A 19,209-nucleotide genomic window follows, 5' to 3' on the forward strand; every position below is an offset into this window, starting at 1 on the left:
TCTCGCTTCGTTTTCTTCATCCCATCCCCACCCCCTACTGCAACAAGTCTGACCCGAAACATCGCCGATCTATATTCTCTAGAGATGCTGCCTAACCCGGTGAGTTACTCAAGCACTTTGTGTCTTATATTGTAAACAAGTATCTGCATTTCCTTGTCTGCATGCATCATTTGGTTTGTTTCAATGGTCATCAATAATTATTTTGATCATACAATGGACATTTGTCAAGTAGGATTCAATATTCCATTACAAGAGCAGAGATCTATAGAAGTGAGCCAATAGGAATATATGTGATTAGACTTTTATAACAGGAATATTGACTCATTCCTAAACTGGTTTCACCAATGGCCAATGTATTAACTATTTCAACTTTAATTTGGTTTACCCTTCTAAGCAATGGATCATTTTTGAAGAGATCAAGATTAAAGCACTTTTTTTTTTTTTTAATGTGGACCCAAATATTCTGTAACATTCTGATTAATTTCAGCGAACTTGAGCAATATTAACAAAAATGCAAGATGAATTTATACTGAGGAGTCAGGAGGTAGCCCCAACATTCCCTCACTCTGCATCCCTCCCCCACCTGAGTCGTACTAGCTTCTGGTTTTCACCCTACAAACAGCTAACAATGGCCTGTTTTCTTTATCATCGTTACTTTTTTTGCATATCTTTTATTCATTGTTCTTTATCTCTCCACATCATAGTCTATATCCCTCATTTCCCTTACCCCTAACCAGTCTCAAGGGCCTCGACCCTGCTTTTTGTGTCTAACTTTAGAGGATGTAATGGCTATAGAGAATGAACAGAAGAGCTTCATTTGTACAAGGAATTAACAATTTCAATTGTGGTGAGAAACTGGAGAAGATGGGGATGTTCTTTGTATCCATAGCATGAGGAGTGATTTGGGAAGGGTATTTGATGTGTCAGAGATGATTTTCATTCCCACAAGGGTCAGTAACAGAGGGCACATATTCTAATCAGCAAAAGAGCTAGTAGTATCCCATGAGAAATAGAAATGGGGAACATTTATCATTCACTCCACGAGCATTTACAAAATAACACTTCAAAAAGAGAATTGGATAATACATCAAAGGGAAACATTTGTAGATCTACAAATGAACAGGACGTTGCACAGTTCTAGACAGGCAGTATGGTGGTGATTCAAAACATATCTGCAGCATGAAAAAATCTCATTAGTTATACTGTACACATGCAAAAAGATACAATAAACATTGCAAACTTCATCTATTACCTGTGAAAAGTAAAAAGTACAAGAACCATGGAGAGATAGCCGATTAATCCCTCAACCCCGCATTGCCATTAATAGGATTGTGGCCGATTCCATCTTGGCATGAATACAATTTTCCTTTGTTCCCATACGCTCAACTCAGTTTCATTTGTAATATCTGCAAATCTATCTTGAATATTTTCAATGACTCCTCCCACAACCATCCCCACTCCACTTCCTTCCCAGGTCTCTGGGGGTCTAGAAGTTCTGCTGCTGTTTGTGATGTATATATATGACTTGGACATAAATGTATATCAATGGATATATTAGTAAATTTGCAGATTACACCAAGGTTGCTGGGGTCCTGGATTGTGAGGAAGGCTTTCAAAGTATACAATGGGATATAGATCAACTACAGAGGGTGGCACAGTGATGCAGCTGGTAGGGCGGTCACAGTGGCACAGCGGTAGAGTTGCTGCCTAACAGCGAATTCAGCGCCGTAGACCCGGGTTCGATCCCGACTACGGGTGCTGCCTGTATGGAGTTTGTACGTTCTCCCCGTGACCTGCATGGGTTTTCTCCGAGATCTTTGGTTTCCTCCCACACTCGAAAGACGTACAGGTTTGTAGGTTAATTGACTTGGTAAACATAAAAATTGTCCCTAATGGGTGTAGGATAGTGTTAATGTGTGCTGGGATCGATGGTCGGCGCGGACCTGGTGGGCTGAAGGGCCTGTTTCCGTGCTGTATCTCTAAACTAAGAGCTAGGGTGAACGGGTGATCTGTGGTCAGTGTGGACTACAACCTAAATTACATTTGGCAGGGAAACGGCACATAGGATTTTGGTTAAGCCGGATATGGAGTGTACAGTTCTGGTTACTCCATTGCAGGAAAGTTGTGGAGGCTTTGGAAAGGATGCAGAGGATGTTTATTAGAACGATGCCTGGCTGAGAAAGCATTTGTTACAGAGGGAGTTGGACAGATTTGTATTGACTTGTATTGTTTTCTCTGGAATGTCAGAGGTTGCAGAGAAACCTGATATATAGTGTATAAAGTTATGAGAAGCATAGATCGGGTAACAGCTTGAGATGTGTATAAATGACTTGACAGAATCTTTTCCCAAGATGGAAAAATCAAATGTTAAACGGCATGGCTTTTGGACGAGAGGGCCAAACTTTATAGATGTGTAGGGCAAGTTTCTTTTTAGAGGTGATGAGTGCATTGAATGTGCTGCTAGGGTTGATGATTGAAGCAAATACTTTAGTGGCATTTAAGAGACATTGGACAGGCACAAGGATATGCAGCTGCCAGCTCCACTCCAGAACTAAGGTCCATTAGCTTATCTCTGCTATTCTCTCCTCACAAATGCTGCCCGGCCTGCTGGGTATTTCCAGTGTACTCTCTTATTTTAGATATTCAGATATTGCAATGCATTATAACTTTCATTTCCAGCATCTTTTCATTTCATATTTGTATTCTTCCAGATTAACTAGAACTAACAACATTTTACCACATTCTCCCAAACTGTACCAACACCAGCTACGTTGGTCAGTCTTTCTTCGTGGTCACTCCATCACTTCAATCTCTCTCCTACTGACTTACACAGGGTTCCTTTATTTGATTTCAACTTTATTATTGCAACCATTGGTTTTCCTTCCAACACAGTCCTTTTCACAATATTAAAAGATTCTATACATAGTTAACTATAAAGTTCATTTAAAATATCTGCCAACAATTATTTGTTTTTTGTTTCCATTGAAGTAATTTTAAGGTGTTATTAATCAGCATAGGATGGTAAATTTTGCTTTAATCAAATGGAAAAAAATAGCACTTGAGATAAAAGTGAAGCAGCCGCTATGCCAGCATACATAAAACATAGCTTCAGGTTTAATAAATATAAATATCTATTGGAGCAATGTCACATACATTCTTATGTGATCTAAATCTGATCTTATCTCCAACTTGGCTGTTTTACATAGCAAATTCATTGGTCCATCATTTTTGTATTAATGATTTGATGCTAAATTGTCAAACAACACCAAACCCTAGTTGGATGAACATGACTAAAGTTAGTGCCCAAAATACTTGAAGATGATCATTCAGCTTGATCGTTTGATTCAGGTTGCCTCTTGAGTGCTCCTCATCTAGACAATACCCACACCTGCACAGCTCCCAACATTGAGGTTTGGCTGTCGTGGCCATCCCATGTAAAGGAATGGATCCAAAGTGCTATCTCAGGTGGTAGGTCCCGGGGTGATGGCATGGTCAGTCCTGGTGACCTTCAGATAGTGCGGCACTCAGAGAATCTTTAAACTGTTTCAAAACGTCTATGATCAGAGAAGTTTAAAAGCAGTGCAAATAGTTTTTAAATGAATTCTAAAAAGTTATTAACTAAAAACATCATATAATTTATAAAGTGAAATACAGAAAAATTGACTATTTCTACCAAAATACTTGCAAGGCTGTTATAAATTGGAGGTCCAAATCATGAAATGTATCCAGTTGCTCAGTAACCACCCTTGGTGCTGGTCCTGAGTGCAAGGGTGAAGCAAGAATTCAGGTATCGCAGCATCCGATCTCTAGCTCATTCCCACATGCCAAATGCAAACCAGCCTCCCCCTTCCCCACTGATTCTATCTATACGTCACACTGCCTAAGGACATCAGCCAACATAATTAAGGACCAATTACACCCCAGACATTCTCTCTTCTCTTCTCCCCTCTCTTGTCTGATAAACAAAAGCCTGAACCACTAGATTCAGGAACAACCTCTTCCCTGCATATATTAGGCTTTTCTTCAAAGGACCTCTCATGCTAAGGGATTAGTCCCGATCTCCCAACGTGTCTCATTGTGGCATGTAATTTCTCCATAGCTGTAATACTATATTCCACTTGGTTATATTTCATACTATACTACCTGTTGTACCTGCATGTGGTTTGATTGCACTTATGTAATATATACCTTTGGACGGGTTAATACACAAAACTTGACATTGTAGCTCAGTACACGTGATAATAATAAACCAATATTAATATGTCCATTGAAGTACAGAGCACGCTGACTCACAAAATACACCACTCCAGCAGTTCTCTTCTAAACCACTGCTATAAAACAAGCACATTTAAGTCCCTTAAAAAATAATTTATATACAGGTAATTACATTAACTGAAATTATTTGTGACATTCTCCATTCCCATCTCGTCTTTATACATTCATATCCTTTAATATAAATGGGAGGTGCAAGGCATTTTTGACACTACTGTTGTACTGTTCTGAGAACCAGCAGCTGACTTTTAAACACTTGAAAGGTATCTTAAACATTCCAAAAACCTGAATAAAACTAATCAAAAACATGTTCTATTCAAGTATTAAAATACAGAAAAATAACACCATTGAAATCAAACCAGTTGCAAGGTTGTCATAAACCAGAGGAATCAAGCACAAAATGTGTCTGCTTGCTCAGCTCAGGTTGATCAGTATCGTAGGTAGAAACATCTACTTCTTAATATTAAAACACCAACTCACAACAGCAATAGATTGGGAGATATTAAGCAAATTATACTGTCATTGTAAATCAATGTTTACCAAATTCTGCTCTTCTTCAGTAAGAAAGTGCCAAAGATAATTACACACTTATACAACTGCACCACAATTTGCATTGTCAACTTCATACAATGTGGAGTGTTGTTACTTAATATCCATATCCACCAATATATGCTTTGCTCTCCCCTTCTCCAATACATGGTTATTTTCAAAGCATTCATTTCTACAGCATCCACATAAGTAATCCACCTATACGGAAATATCAATCAATAGCAATTACATCAAGCATCTACTTTAAGATATATTACAATGCCCACCAAATAATACACCAAATATAAAATAAATAAATAACCTCGGAAACAAGTTTATTGTGTTTTGAGATGATACATCAGATGCTCATTATTTAGAGCTACAAAGTTTTAAATGAAATCTCTTCATTACAAATTGACAAAAGGTAAAACGGATTCACAACAGCATGTACCACATGATCAGAAATGGAACTGAGTCTAATACGAATGCCAAAATTCTAATAATCTACAGCTATAATAGATTTCATACAGATAATGGATTAGGCTAAAATGCACCATAATATTTGGTTGACTTGAGGAACAGTTTCCTTATTACATCACAAAATACATTTTCATATCCCAAAGAAGCAGACTTGCAAGTAGGCATTTAAACATAACTAATCTACTGCTACAAAGATCTACTTCAATAGCATTTACCTTTTATAGGGTCTTGTCCCATTCTTCAAAAGATAAAAGCAGAGATTAGAATCAGTATAACATATACACAGAAGTCTGTATTGTAAAGGCTATAAAGAATTGTTGCACATTGTAAATAATGCCTCCTGCTCCTTTTCACAGCACAGGACGCGATGTAATTTATGTAGCATATCTCTTGGTCCACTGTCTGGCTATCCTGTCATGTTCTGCTCTGTTGGTCAAATATTGGGTTGCTATGCTCCCAACTAGAGGATCCGCTGTCAAAGAAAAAAATGATTGAATAAGTCAAAGATTTAAACATTGAGAATGCTCAGAGCACTTCACCACCCCCCTCATCCCCTTTATTGTATTTACCACTTTCTTCTCTCCAAACACATGCATAAAATGGAATTCAATCAATTTTGTATTATATTATTATCTGCATTATTTTTTTAAAGCAAAACAATAAGAATTTAATGTTATTAGAATCAATAGAAGTCCCAAAGTCAAATGTTCTAAATTAATAATGTATAAAAGCACATTCTTGTATGGTGTTATTTCTAAAGGCCGTTTTTGCTGGTCTTCACTGTTTCCATTGTATACAGCACCTGTCAACTTTATATGGAGGATATACTAATGTAAAATCATAAAACCTTTTTGTGTTTAGGCAAACCCCACATTATGGCAGTTTGCCAATAGATATTCAGCCTTCTGAAATCCATAAATCAAAAATTTGTGACAAGGAATAAAATTAATTTACAGAATCGGTGGAAAATAACTAAATGCAAAAGAAAATACAAACGTTGCCAATTTTTATTTTTAATCGGTCAATACTTTGCATGAATTAAATTTGAATATGACATCATTTGGTCGGCAGTCTCTAACAAGTCCCTCCTATGCCATGCACTCTCCTGCCAGAATACATGTGAACAGATGTTGCAGTGTGCAGTGCCGCCATGCTCATAATCGGAGAGGAATTTCCTCTGACGGGCTGCAGTGTGGAAAGCCGCAGTCGCCTTGGCCAGCTGCTTAAAGTAATCCCTCAGCCAAAAGCTCCACTTCCATTAGGTCACTGTGCGTTAACTCATTACCAAGTTCTTCTACACCACCTTTATCTCAAGAACGCCAAACCTCGAATTCCATCCCTTTCCCTGATATCCTCATCTACTAAACCCTTAAAGGGCCTGTCCCACTTTCACGACCTAATTCACGACCTTTTTTACCGGTGGACATTTTTCATCATGCTAGAAAAACGCCCCGACCTACTTGATGCCACGAGTACCTACGACTAGCACCACGACCTCCTACGACCTCGTGACGAATATGCTGCGAGTACGAGTCAAGGGCAAACTCGGCAGAGGTCGTGAAAGTGGGACAGGCCCTTAACTAATCTACAAGCCTTGTCCAGTTCCCACCAAACCCTGCACCCTATAATCTAATGTTAGCCTCAGCTGTTATATTAGGCAGTGGATCACCTTGCCTCGCCGATATAATGGATTAATAGGAGAAAAACATCTGCTTCCTTATTCTCCTCATGAGATTCAATATAACTCCTCTGCACATCAGAAATCGCTTGTACTTGCATAAGATAAGCAATCATAAAACTTAATTTTCCATAAAATGGCTCCCTTTTCACTGCCTCAAATTTATGATGACCAGACATGGACTGTGTCAATTTAGTTCCTAAAGTTTTATTTACCCTTTTCTCATCCTCAATGGTTAATTTAAAGAGCTCTGGTCTTTATTTCTACGGTACTGCAGTAAAAGACAATAGCACAGTTAAAGTAATCAATGGCCGTCTGGTTGTGGAACAACTCACCCTTCCAGTATGCCATTACATTTACTAATGTAAAATGACAATGAATGTAAAAGACTTTACATTGAGCATGTGAATATAGAACTCAAATTTTTACTGCAGTGTATGGGATCTTGATGCACCTATAATCCTGTGCACAGCTTTGCTCCCCTTCACACATGATCAGGTGTTTATTTTGGAGGAACTGCAGCAAACGTTCACTGTAATGTTTCCAGTGATGATAGATTTGCCAAATATGGATGGGCTATATTTTCTAGAGCTAAGAATAAAAGATCTAATTGAAATTTACAAAATGCTTTCAGACTTTGACAGACTGAATGGTGAGATTATGTTTCCCTATCTAAATAATCTAGAAACAAGGATCACAGAATAAGGGGTAAACAGTTTAGAAATGAGATGAGAAATTTCTTTACTTTAAGTATCATGAATCTTTAGAATTCTCTATTCCAGAGAGCTATGGAGGCTCAATTATTGAATTAATTTAAAAATAAATGGATAGATTTCTGAACATTAAGAGAATAAAGCTTGTGGGAACAGTGTAGGATGATTAGGCTGAGGTAGAAAATCAGCCACAATCTTAACGAATGACAGAACTGCCAGAAAGGGCCAGATAATTTATACCTGCTCTTATTTCTTATAATTAGAACACTGAAGACGTATGTGAATGCATTGTCAGAACACTGGACTTGATGAAATTGGAAAACAGGAACAATTAACAAGCCATCTAGAAGATAAGAGATTTTTGAGTCTGAAGAAGGGTCTCGACCCGAAACGTCACCCATTTCTTCTCTCCAGAGATGCTGCCTGTTACTTCAGCTTTTTGTGTCTATCTTGGGATATTTGAACTATATTTCCTAATGCATCATCACCAGGAATCTAGGACACAGTTAGTGTGATGTATGTAATATAATTAGCATATGTTATGTCTTGTGCGAGGGGACGCATGCGCTGGGGGAGACTCAAAGTGGCGTCCTGCAATAAAGAAGATTGTTAGTTTACTCCTGTATCTGAGAGTTCTTTTAAGTCAGTTCCAAGTACCCAAATACACTACAATTGGCGACGAGGATGGGATAGAGTTTGTGAACTCACCCGCAGGACTGTTTTGCAACACACAGGATTGTTTAACAGTTTAAACTGTAGATACGGAGTTGTGTCGCAGTTGTTTGCGAGCTGGACAAGAGAGGCCTGTAGATCCCTCTATGCCGGGGACTGCATTTAAAACATCAGCTGTACAAGTCGGCGGATTTTGTCAGGCTATCTCTATGTTGTGTCTACGTGGCAAGATGTCGTCCTTCGGATTGTTACTCATTTTAGACCGAGTTGTTTTCTTTTTGTCAAATTCCTCAAGCTGAATAGTCTTTGTATAAGTTTTAGGTGAATTGTTACACCAAAACACACAACAACAGCACGAAGAGGATAAAAGAACAGAAAAAGAAAGAAGAAGGACTGTCAGAAAAGTTAAAAAGAGACTGTGTTTGGAAACAAAATGGTACGGCACCAAGCCAAAAGATTTGGCGCCAAATGGTTTTGAATTGGCGCCAAAGAAAAGAAAGGTCGGAACAGGAAGCAAGTAAAACAAGTGGGGCAGTAAGTAAGTGTCACTGAAGAAAGCAGCCGAAAGCTGGAAGCCTAACCAGCAGGACAGCGACGGTGTCAACTTACCTGGAACATTTTCCAGGGCTGTGTAGCCAAGGCAAAGGGGCAGAAGAGACCCAGTAGCCGCCACCGAATTCGGACGTTTTCCAGGGCTGTGTAGCCCACAGCCAGGCCCAGGAGCCGCCAACGACGTCGAGTACCGGGTAGGTCACGGACAGGTCCAGTGAAGCCACCGATGAAATGGAGTCAGCCCGGCTGGGAGAAGAGTCAGCCCGGTCGAGGGAGAAAGCCGGCTGCGTGAGAAGCGGGCCAGCAGAGTAAAAAAAAAACTAAAAAAAAATGGCCGCGAGAGAAGCGGACCAGTCGTGCGAGAAAGCCCGGTCGCAAGAGATGGCCGTGAGCAGAGAAAGCCCGGTCGGGAGCAGAGTCAGCCCGACTGTGAGCAGAAAAGAGGGTCCGGCCGCGCAAGAGAAGCGGACCGGCCGAGGGGGAAAGCCCAGACGTGAGAGGAAGTCCGGCCCCAAGCAAAGAGTGGGTCCGCACGAGAGAAGCAGGACACAGCACTCAAGCACTTCAGCCCGGTCGTGAGCAGAAAGTGGAGAAAGCCCGGTCGCGAGAGAAAGCCGGCCGAGGAAGAAGCAGGGGGTCCGCACGAGAGAAGCGGGACACAGCGCTTAGCCAGCCCCCGACGGCGGGGCACAGTCCTGATGCTTGGGACATCGGGGACTAGCAGCAGTAACTAGCAGCGACACACCTTCCGCAGGGTGTCCACGGAGCCAGCGACGAGCCGAGCAGCGGGTCCAGTAGCAGCCGGGAGGGCTGTGGAGCCAGCGGGCATGCAAGTCGGCGGGGCAGCGGTAGTCGACTTGGCAGCAAGCCAGCGGCAGCAAAAGTAACGGTGAAGCCCGGAGGAGCCAGCAAAAGTGGAGGTCTGGCGAGGCCAGCAGCAAAAGTACCGGTGGGGACAGCTCGAGAGGTCGAGAAGGCACCGGAGTCCATAGGCCGACAAGCTGGACCAGTGAAATCCTACAAAGTAAAAGCGGGACTGTTGAATGTAATGCATTGTTCACTATTCCTTCACGGTAAAAGCGGGACTGTTTGGATGTAATGCATTGGTCACTGTTATTAATAGTAAATCTGTGTGCATAGCAGGAATATGGTTAAAATGTTCTAAATGTCTATTAACATGAAATGTTGGTTAATAGTATATCTATTATTATAAGAATTAGTAATAGTCAGTGGGCTGGATCACTTCTTAGTGTGTAGAAGGATTAAGTCTAGCGCAGAATACACAGTGAGAGAACTGAAGATAGTGCAACTGAATAGCAACAGGTAGCATGGTTTTTCAAATTGTAGGAAACGTGCCCCAGTTAGAATTTGGGTGTAATTTTGAGAAATGGACCAAAGTCTTGGAGGCTTGTTTCATTTCCAATGATATCACTGCAGAGGAGAAGAAGAGAGCATGGTTCATATTAGGCTTAGGAAGAGAGGGTTATCAAACCTTACGTATGTTACTTCTGCCAGCAAAGCCCACAGATAAAATGTATGAGGAGTGAAAGGAGGCATTAATGGCTCATTTCTCGCCAAAACCTCCAAGGGCATCCAGAGGCAAGGAGTCTGAACTAAAGAGGGCAGAGAGTCCCTCAAAGGACCAAGGTCAAGTGCAAAGGACAAAGGTCAAGTGCAAAAGGACAAAGGTCAAGTGCAAAGGGACAAAAGTCAATTTCAAAGGGACACAGGTCAAGTGCAAAGGGACACAGGTCAAGTGCAAAGGGACACAGGTCAAGTGCAAAGGGACACAGGTCAAGTGCAAAGGGACACAGGTCAAGTGCAAAGGGACACAGGTCAAGTGCAAAGGGACACAGGTCAAGTGCAAAGGGACACAGGTCAAGTGCAAAGGGACACAGGTCAAGTGCAAAATGACACAGGTCAAGTGCAAAATGACACAGGTCAAGTGCAAAATGACACAGGTCACGTGCAAAATGACACAGGTCAAGTGCAAAATGACACAGGTCAAGCGCAAAATGACACAGGTCAAGTGCAAAATGACACAGGTCAAGTGCAAAATGACACAGGTCAAGCGCAAAATGACACAGGTCACGTGCAAAATGACACAGGTCAAGTGCAAAATGACACAGGTAACGTGCAAAATGACACAGGTCAAGTGCAAAATGACACAGGTCAAGCGCAAAATGACACAGGTCAAGTGCAAAATGACACAGGTCAAGTGCAAAATGACACAGGTCAAGTGCAAAATGACACAGGTCAAGTGCAAAATGACACAGGTCAAGTGCAAAATGACACAGGTCAAGTGCTAAGGGACACAGGTCAAGCGCAAAATGACACAGGTCAAGTGCTAAGGGACAAAGGGCAAATGCAAAGTGGCAGAAGTCAAAGGCAAAGAGAAATTGCCATCCAAAGGGCAACCCTAGCTATTCAAGCTGCATTCAGGGGTATGAAGGTACGGAGAGAGATCCGGAACAAACAGAAGGCAGCAACGGTAATACAAGCAGCAGTTAGAATGCACAGAGTATACCGTCAATACAAGGCAATGAGATTGGCAGCTATAATAGTACAAACCCATTATAGGGCACACCTTCAAATGGAAAGTGATCGCAAAACTTACATGAAGGTACGCAGAAGCGTTGTACTGCTTCAGGCAGCCTACCGTGGAATGCTTGCTCGAAGGCAACTGCGGGGCATGCATAAATCTGTCAAGGTCATACAGACCTATTATCAGATGTATAAACAGCATCAGTATTTTAAGAAACTACGCTGGTCTGCCATTGTGGTACAGCAACGATACCGAGCATGCCAGATAAGAGATGTCCAAGTGAGACAGTATAAGAGTTTGAGAGAAGCAGTGGTTTGTATTCAGGCCTTATACCGCGGGATCAAAGCCAGAGTATTGGTAGCGAAAACCAAGGCTGCACGCTGTATTAAGTCATTCATAAGAATGTGCATTACAAGAAAGCATTTCTTGATGCAAAAGGCGGCTGTAGTCACTCTGCAAGCTGCATACCGTGGTTACCAATTAAGGGCATGGTACAGAGCTATGCGACAAGCAGTCATTTCGATCCAGAGATGGTACAAAGCACGCAAAATAGGGCATTCCCAGTTTGTGCAATATCAGTCAATGAGGGATGCAACTATTACCATTCAAACTGCCTACAAGAATATGGTGGTTAGGCAGTGGGTTAAGCAGAAGAGAGCTACTGTAAAAGTGCAGTCAGTACTCCATATGAGTTGGTATAGGAAAGACCTAAGGGGATAAATAGATGCACAACAGAAAAGGTTGAAACGATACAAAAGGCTTAAACGATATAGGAAAGACTTCCTCAAACCGATTTATACAGCAGTTGTAGTGTAGTATCACTACCGTGCTTATGTAGTAAGAGAAATATACAGAGCGCAAATCAAAGCCACTGCTGTATTGCAAGGACAATATAGATCCTACTGCTTGATGAATAACCAGAAAGGTGATTTAAGAAGACAAATAGACGAACAGCAGAAAAGGCTTAAACGTTGCAAAGAACGGTTAAATAAATGTGTGACGATGAGCAAAAAGCTGTTAACAGAAAAGTCTAAAGAAGAGAGGCTTGTCGGTCGAGACAAAAGTATGCAGGACCGATTGCGATTAGGACACTTCAGTATAGTCCAGCATGGAGCTTCCTTCACTGAGCAATGGACAAATGTTTATGCATTGCAGAATGTCATTATACAACAAGAGCAGATAAATACGTAGCGCCAGGAAATTGAGCGACAGAGAGCGACTGAAAAACAAAAACCTGCAGTCATGTGTCAGATCCCACCTACAAATAAGGAACAGAAACAGAGGAAATGGTAATTTTAGCAGAATATCAAGAACAGGAAGAAATCTGCAAATTAGATTAGGATATTTAAAAAGGGACGAGGCAGAGATACAGGTAGAGCTAGAGTGATTAGAAAGAGTGTGCAATTTACACAGAAGGATAACACATAAACCAAGGGGTAATGTATTTGGTTTAAGGAAGATGAGTGGAATGAACCATTATAAGTGCTAAGTTTAGATCAGTGGTTCCCAACGTGGGGCATACGCCCCACAGGGGGGCAATTTGATTTTTAAGGGGGGCATCAGGTAAACACATGTAGTTTATGTTTCAGATGTTATTTTGAGTAAATTCAATTTTCTGAGAATTATTTCTTTGTCTGCTCGTGCTAAAATATGGGGGGGGGGGGGGCATTAGGATTTTAGAGGTGATTAGGTGGGGCATGGCCAAAAAAAGGTTGGGAACCACTGGTTTAGATACAGTTTACAGTTCTGAGGATGTAATGTAAGATGACTGCAATAATATAATTTTGCAACTGTGTGTTAATCAATTATATTTAATGTACTAGAAATGGTGTTATTCGCCTCCAAGCTAAAAGGGGAGCAATGTAATGTATATAATGTAAATGGTGTTACCTGCCTCCAAGTTAAAGGGGGAGCAGTGTGATGTATGTAATATAATTAGCATATGGTATGTCTTGTGCGAGGGGACGCATGCGCTGGGGGAGACTCAAGGTGGCGTCCTGCAATAAAGATGTTTGTTAGTTTACTCCTGTATCTGAGAGTTCTTTTAAGTCAGTTCCAAGTACCAAAATACACTACAGTTATCAGTCCTAATCATAGTGAATGGCAGCACAGTCTCAATGAGAAATGTTGCCGACCTGTTTTTATCCCTTCCCTCCTAATGTTGATATGACACAGATCAAGTTGGAAAAGTATCATAGAACAGTGTAAATAAATGAGCATAAAGGGTGAAACACAAATGGAAATTGGTAAAAAAAAAAACAAAGATGCAAACAGCATGCATTCTATCCTATAGGGAGGGGAGAAAAGTCTGGCCAATGGCATATAACAACATGGGGAGGATTTTTAAGGAAGAAATAAGTTGAACCAGAAACCGAATTGCCCACTATTCGAGAGGAGGTTTTTTTTATTAATTAATCCTTTTTCAGTTAGGGCATAACTGGCAAGGCCAACATTATTGCCAAGTTAAAATTGTCCTTGGGAAGATGAGGGCAAACAACCTTTCCTGTCAAGTAACTCCCAAATGCCATATGGAGGGAAGCTCGAGGATTCAGAACAAAGGAGGCAAAGAGGGAATACCAATACAAATCAAAGTTAGTTTGGTGGAAGGCACAGCCAGGATACAAACACGTTCCACTTTTATTGACACATGCAAATCAATTTTGTGTACATTCCAAAATGCACAAAATAATTTCATACAGTAGTTATACCACTACCATATTGCTATGTGTGGTGCTGATGAGGCCAATGAACATTTGTCTTCCCGTATAGTTACAATGGTATGGAAACAGACCGTTCATGCCGTATGGTTGGTTTCAAAGGGCCTTAATATCAAAGGTTGTTGCATAGTCTAATAGAGTTTTGTTCCACAAGTATCAATGTAAGTGGTTCCTTAATAATATCCAAAGCAACTCTCTCATGCAAAGGCTGGAATCATGGTTAGCCAACATTACCTTGAGCTCATTACTAATGAGGAAGAGGCCAAGCACTTTGAAAGTAGAAAAGCCATTGCCTAAGTACTGAATCTAAATCATGCTGAACAAGTCAAGGATTATTCATAGCTTCTAGGTAACGGTTGCAAACGAAGCTAACTTGAAAAATCAGTTAAAAGTCAAACTAAAAAGTAGGAAAAAAGGGAGAAAATTAAAATGGCCGGTGAAACCACACCGACTGAAAAAAGACCTGAACAATTGCAGCCTGACAAGAAATTGCTAGAAGATCAAAAATTTGACTTCAAATATCATGTCAAAAATCCTGATTAGAAGGGTGTCCCTAGAAATCTTCCGTTAAGTTACCAATGGCTTTTTCTCATTTTGTCATGCAAAATGTGATTCTAATTTACAATTGTACATTAAGAATGAAACATTCCACTGGTCAACATAGATTCTCTCAAACATACTTCAAATATTCTTCCTGAAAAAGTTGATCAATGCTCCAGTTATTAATTTACTGATTTATTGTCACCTTTTCTGCATGACCATCAAAATGACCTAATTGTGCTCTATGTAACATTATATGGTGACATAGTAATCAGATTTGCATTGTTTTCTTGTTAACTAATTTTACTTCCTTGTGACTTTAGAATATTTTGCTGCAATGGCAATCTTCTACACCTTAAAGGTAGCACGCAATGATTACTCATCGCCCATTGAGTCATCCAACACAGAAATAGGCCTTTCAGCCCAGCTTGTCCATTCTGACCAAGATGCCCCATCTAAGCTAATCTAATTTGCCCACATCCCTATAAACCCTTATTATCCATGTACCTGACCAAGTGTCTTTTAAAAGCTATTGAAGTACCTGCTTCAACTACCTCCTCTGGCAGCTCATTCCATATACCCACCTTTCTCCAACTGATATGTTGCCCTCCAGGTTCCTATTAAATATTGTCCCTCTTTCACCTTAAACCTATATTCTCTGGTTCTAGGTTTCCCCATCATGGGTAAACGATTCTATGCATTCACCTATTCCCCTCATGATTTTAAGCATCTCTATATGATCACTCTTCAGCCTCCCATCTGCCCAACCTTTTCCTGCAGCTTCGATCCTCAAATCCTGACAACATCCTCAAATTTCTGCACTCTTTCTAGCTTAATTACATCCTTCCAAGAGCAAGGTGACCAAAACTGAACACAGTACTTTAAGTATGTCCTCACCAATGTTTTGAACAACTATAACATTACATCCCAATCTCAATACTCAGTACCCTGATGACGAAGGCCAATGTTCCAAAAGCCTTCTTGACCATCCCATCTACATGTGACACACTTTCAGGGAACTATGTACTTGCACTCATTGATCCCTCTGCACTACAACACTCCTCAGGGTCCTACCACTCACTGTGAAGGCCCTGCTCTGGTTTGACTCCCCAAATTGCAACACCTCATACTTATCTGCATTAAACTCCATTAGGCATTCCTCACCCTACTTGCCCAGCTAATCTAGAACCTGCTGCAATTTTTGATAACAATCTTCTCCGCCTATGATCCCACCCACTTCAGTGTCATCTGTAAACTTACCAATCATGTCTTGTATATTCACATCCAAATCGTTGATATAAACCTCAATCAGCCCTGTACTGATCCCTGAGGCACACCACTCGTCACAGAACTCATCCAAGAAACACCCTTCCACCATCACCCTCTGCTTCCTTCCATGAAGCCGTTTCTTTGAAGAAGGAACTCGACCTGAAACATCACCTATTCCTTTCCTACAGAGATGCTGTCTGACCCATTGAGTTACTCCAGCTTTTTGTGTCTATCTTCAGTTTAAACCAGCATCTGCAGTTCCTTCCTACAATTCTGTATCCAGTTTGCTAGCTCTTCCTGGATCCCACGTGATCTAACCTTCCAGAGTAGACTACCATATACAGGTGCACAACCTTTTATCCGAAATTCCAAATAACGAAAAGCTCCGAATAGCGAACATTTTTTCGGTCCTTGAAGAAAGGTCCTTGAAGACGTTCACCGAGGGCGGCCCGCAGAGGTGACAGCGGAACCTCCGGTCGGTCCTCGAAGAAAGGGGAACTAAATCCCCATTCATAAAAGAGAAGGTGAGGGTATATTGCACGGGAGGGTTAATAATTGACAATCTGCTGCTGCCTGCCCGCTGAGTTAAAAAGTTCCCACGGTAGACTCACGATGCAGTGTATCGTGAGTCTTGCGTGGGAACTTTTTAACTCAGCGGGGCAGGCAGCAGCAGATTGTCGCTCCCTTCAGTTTCACCCCACCTACACCCCTCTGCTTCCCGGCCATGTGTGTGACCCCTTCCCTCCCCTCTCCAGTTCCCCGCCCATTGCACCGGCGCGGGGGCTTTGCACTGTCTTCACGTTGGCGATGCCAACAGGTCAGTGCCAGTCACCGGAGACGTCAGGACCAACGGGACACCGACCCCCAGGCCCACTGCAAGCACGGAGATCCCAGAGATCCACAGCCAGCAGCAGCCCAGCCCCGTTCCAACTCCAGAGGAACACGCTTCCCGTAGGGACAGAAGCTGATGGTGTGCAAGGTACGTCTTGTTCTTGGGGTGGCGCAGCTCGGGCTGTGGGCGAACTGCCACTTGTCGCCATAGCGGCCCATCGGGGAGCAGATTCCTCTGGAGTTGGAGGGGGAGGGGGGTATTGTGCTGTTTGATCGCCCCCTGCTATCCCAGGGACAGGGAGACACAGCGGCTTTTGAGAATGGTGGGCAATCACTTCCAAAGTTCTGCCCACACAGTCAGTACACCTCTCCTACACTTGTCTCCCGCACTAAGATCATCTCGCAGAGAATGATCCCAGCCTAACCCTCCCTATTCTCTCCTATTCTGCAAGAAAAAACTACATTGAAGACTCAAACTCGCGATCGAGTAACTGCCGGGATCGAGGCGCAAACTCGCGACCTTGCGGATATGAGCCGAGCACTCTACCACTGAGCCAGCCGTTAAAATCTACGCTAAAAATCTTACATTCCGAAAGCCGAAAAATTCCGAATTACGAAAAGTGTCTGGTCCCAAGGCTTTCGGATAAAAGGTTGTGCACCTGTAGAACCTTTATCAAAGACCTTGCTGAAGTCCAAATAGACAACGTCCATGGCCTCGCCCTCGTCAACATTTTTAGTTACCTCTTAAGAAACAAATTCATAAGACACGAACAAACCAACAAATTCATAAGAAATTCTTTGAATTTTTCCGAGTAATCATGTTTGATGCACACCACAAAGGTTGCAAGTGAATTTGTCTTTTTACAGAATCCATGCAACATAGAGTATGTTCATTGTAAAGAGTATCATGTTCTCAGCTGTCTGAGAACTAATCACAATACTTATTCATAATTTTATCTGAGATCGTTCATTCCACGATGGCAGAGACGAAAACTCAAGGAAATTCTTTAATTCCGTAGATTCAAATGTATGGATCAAGTCTGATCCCAACTCGCAATGAAATGCAAAAACTGCAACACTATCCTCAGAAGGCTCAAATCCTTCAATGTGTGTAATGATATGCTGCACATGTTTTACAACACTGTGGTTGCAAGTGTTATTTTCTACGCTGTTGTCTGCTGGGGCAACAGCATTAGTGCAAAAAACAACAAGAAGCTGGACAAACTGGTTAAACGAGCTAGCTCAGTGCTGGAGGGGAGAGTAGACTCTGGGATGGATGTGCTTGAGAGGCGTATGAGGCACAAGGTGCAGGTCATCCTGAAAAACCCCGGGCATCCCCTCCATGTAATTCTGGAGAGTCAAAAGAGCACTCGGAACAACAACCGGCTCCTCTCCCTGCCCTGTAGAACGGAGCGGTTCAGGAGATCCTTCACCCCTGCAGCCATTAGATTTTATAATTCGGACCGCTAGGCTGTAGGGGGATGCATTTTGCAATTTTTAATTTTTAACTGTTAATTATTGGTCTTTTTAAGTATTTATTGCTCTCAGGTAGTGTCCACATTGTATTCTATGTATTTTCTGTCAGCATGCGTTTTGAATCTGTGGGTTTGTTGGTTGGGGGCTTCTGGACATCTGAATTTCCCTGAGGGGATCAATAAAGTATTTATTATTATTATTATTATTAGATATCAATCATATAGATAAACCATATGCAACTAGTAAGTAAGTAAGTTTAATTTATATAGCACGTTTTAAGTCAACTCGCATTGACACCGAAGTGCTTTACATAAAATAGATAATAAGTTTCCATACAAACCACAGAAAAAGGTTAAGACTGCAATCTTGGCAGAGTCCCATGCTCCTCTTGGCATTTCTGCAAAAAAATAACCTGCCTCCACCCTAAATGTTGCTTGTAACTCTAGTTATGTTGTACATATTTGAGGTTTCCTGTTTGTTAGGAAGGGACTATTTTAGAAACAAATGTTTAAGCTGCAAAACCTCTTCATTTGAAGCATAAATGATACTGCAATTCTATCTAGGAATATTCATTAACACCAGTAACTTAAACTAAAACTTCATGTTTTAAAAAAAAATTAATTTGGTCCTATGAAGCAAACAGAAACAGTCAGTGGACTGTGCAAGATGATAACTGGACTATCAAGTAAAAAGGGAAAATTATTAGGCAACTAAAGAATGAGAAGTTAAGCAAATGAAAGAGGGGAAACCAGACAAAATAACTTATTGTGCAGCCGAATTTTAAACAGTAGGTTAATTTCACATATTTTCATGCTTATGTGATGTGCAAATTTGGAGGAACTAACAAACACACACTTAAAATTAAATGCAAGTTGACAAAATAGCTGATAATATTTCACCAATAATTACATATGAACACCACTGCAACTATGTGAC

General features: G+C 41.3%; 1 protein-coding gene across 2 annotated transcripts in view; it reads right to left on the bottom strand.

The window, feature by feature from the left end:
* Positions 1–5,105: 5,105 nt before the first annotated feature.
* ube2e3 (ubiquitin conjugating enzyme E2 E3) overlaps positions 5,106–19,209 on the bottom strand; it is a 94,887-nt gene continuing 80,783 nt past the window's right edge. For both annotated transcript variants that reach the window (XM_033023835.1, XM_033023834.1), the window contains exon 6: positions 5,106–5,752. In XM_033023835.1, the coding sequence (XP_032879726.1) occupies positions 5,655–5,752 (98 nt within the window). In that variant the 3' untranslated portion in view covers positions 5,106–5,654. The remainder of the gene's footprint in view (positions 5,753–19,209) is intronic.

Source organism: Amblyraja radiata, chromosome 7 (assembly GCF_010909765.2).
Source record: "Amblyraja radiata isolate CabotCenter1 chromosome 7, sAmbRad1.1.pri, whole genome shotgun sequence".
NCBI classification, from domain to species: domain Eukaryota; kingdom Metazoa; phylum Chordata; class Chondrichthyes; order Rajiformes; family Rajidae; genus Amblyraja; species Amblyraja radiata.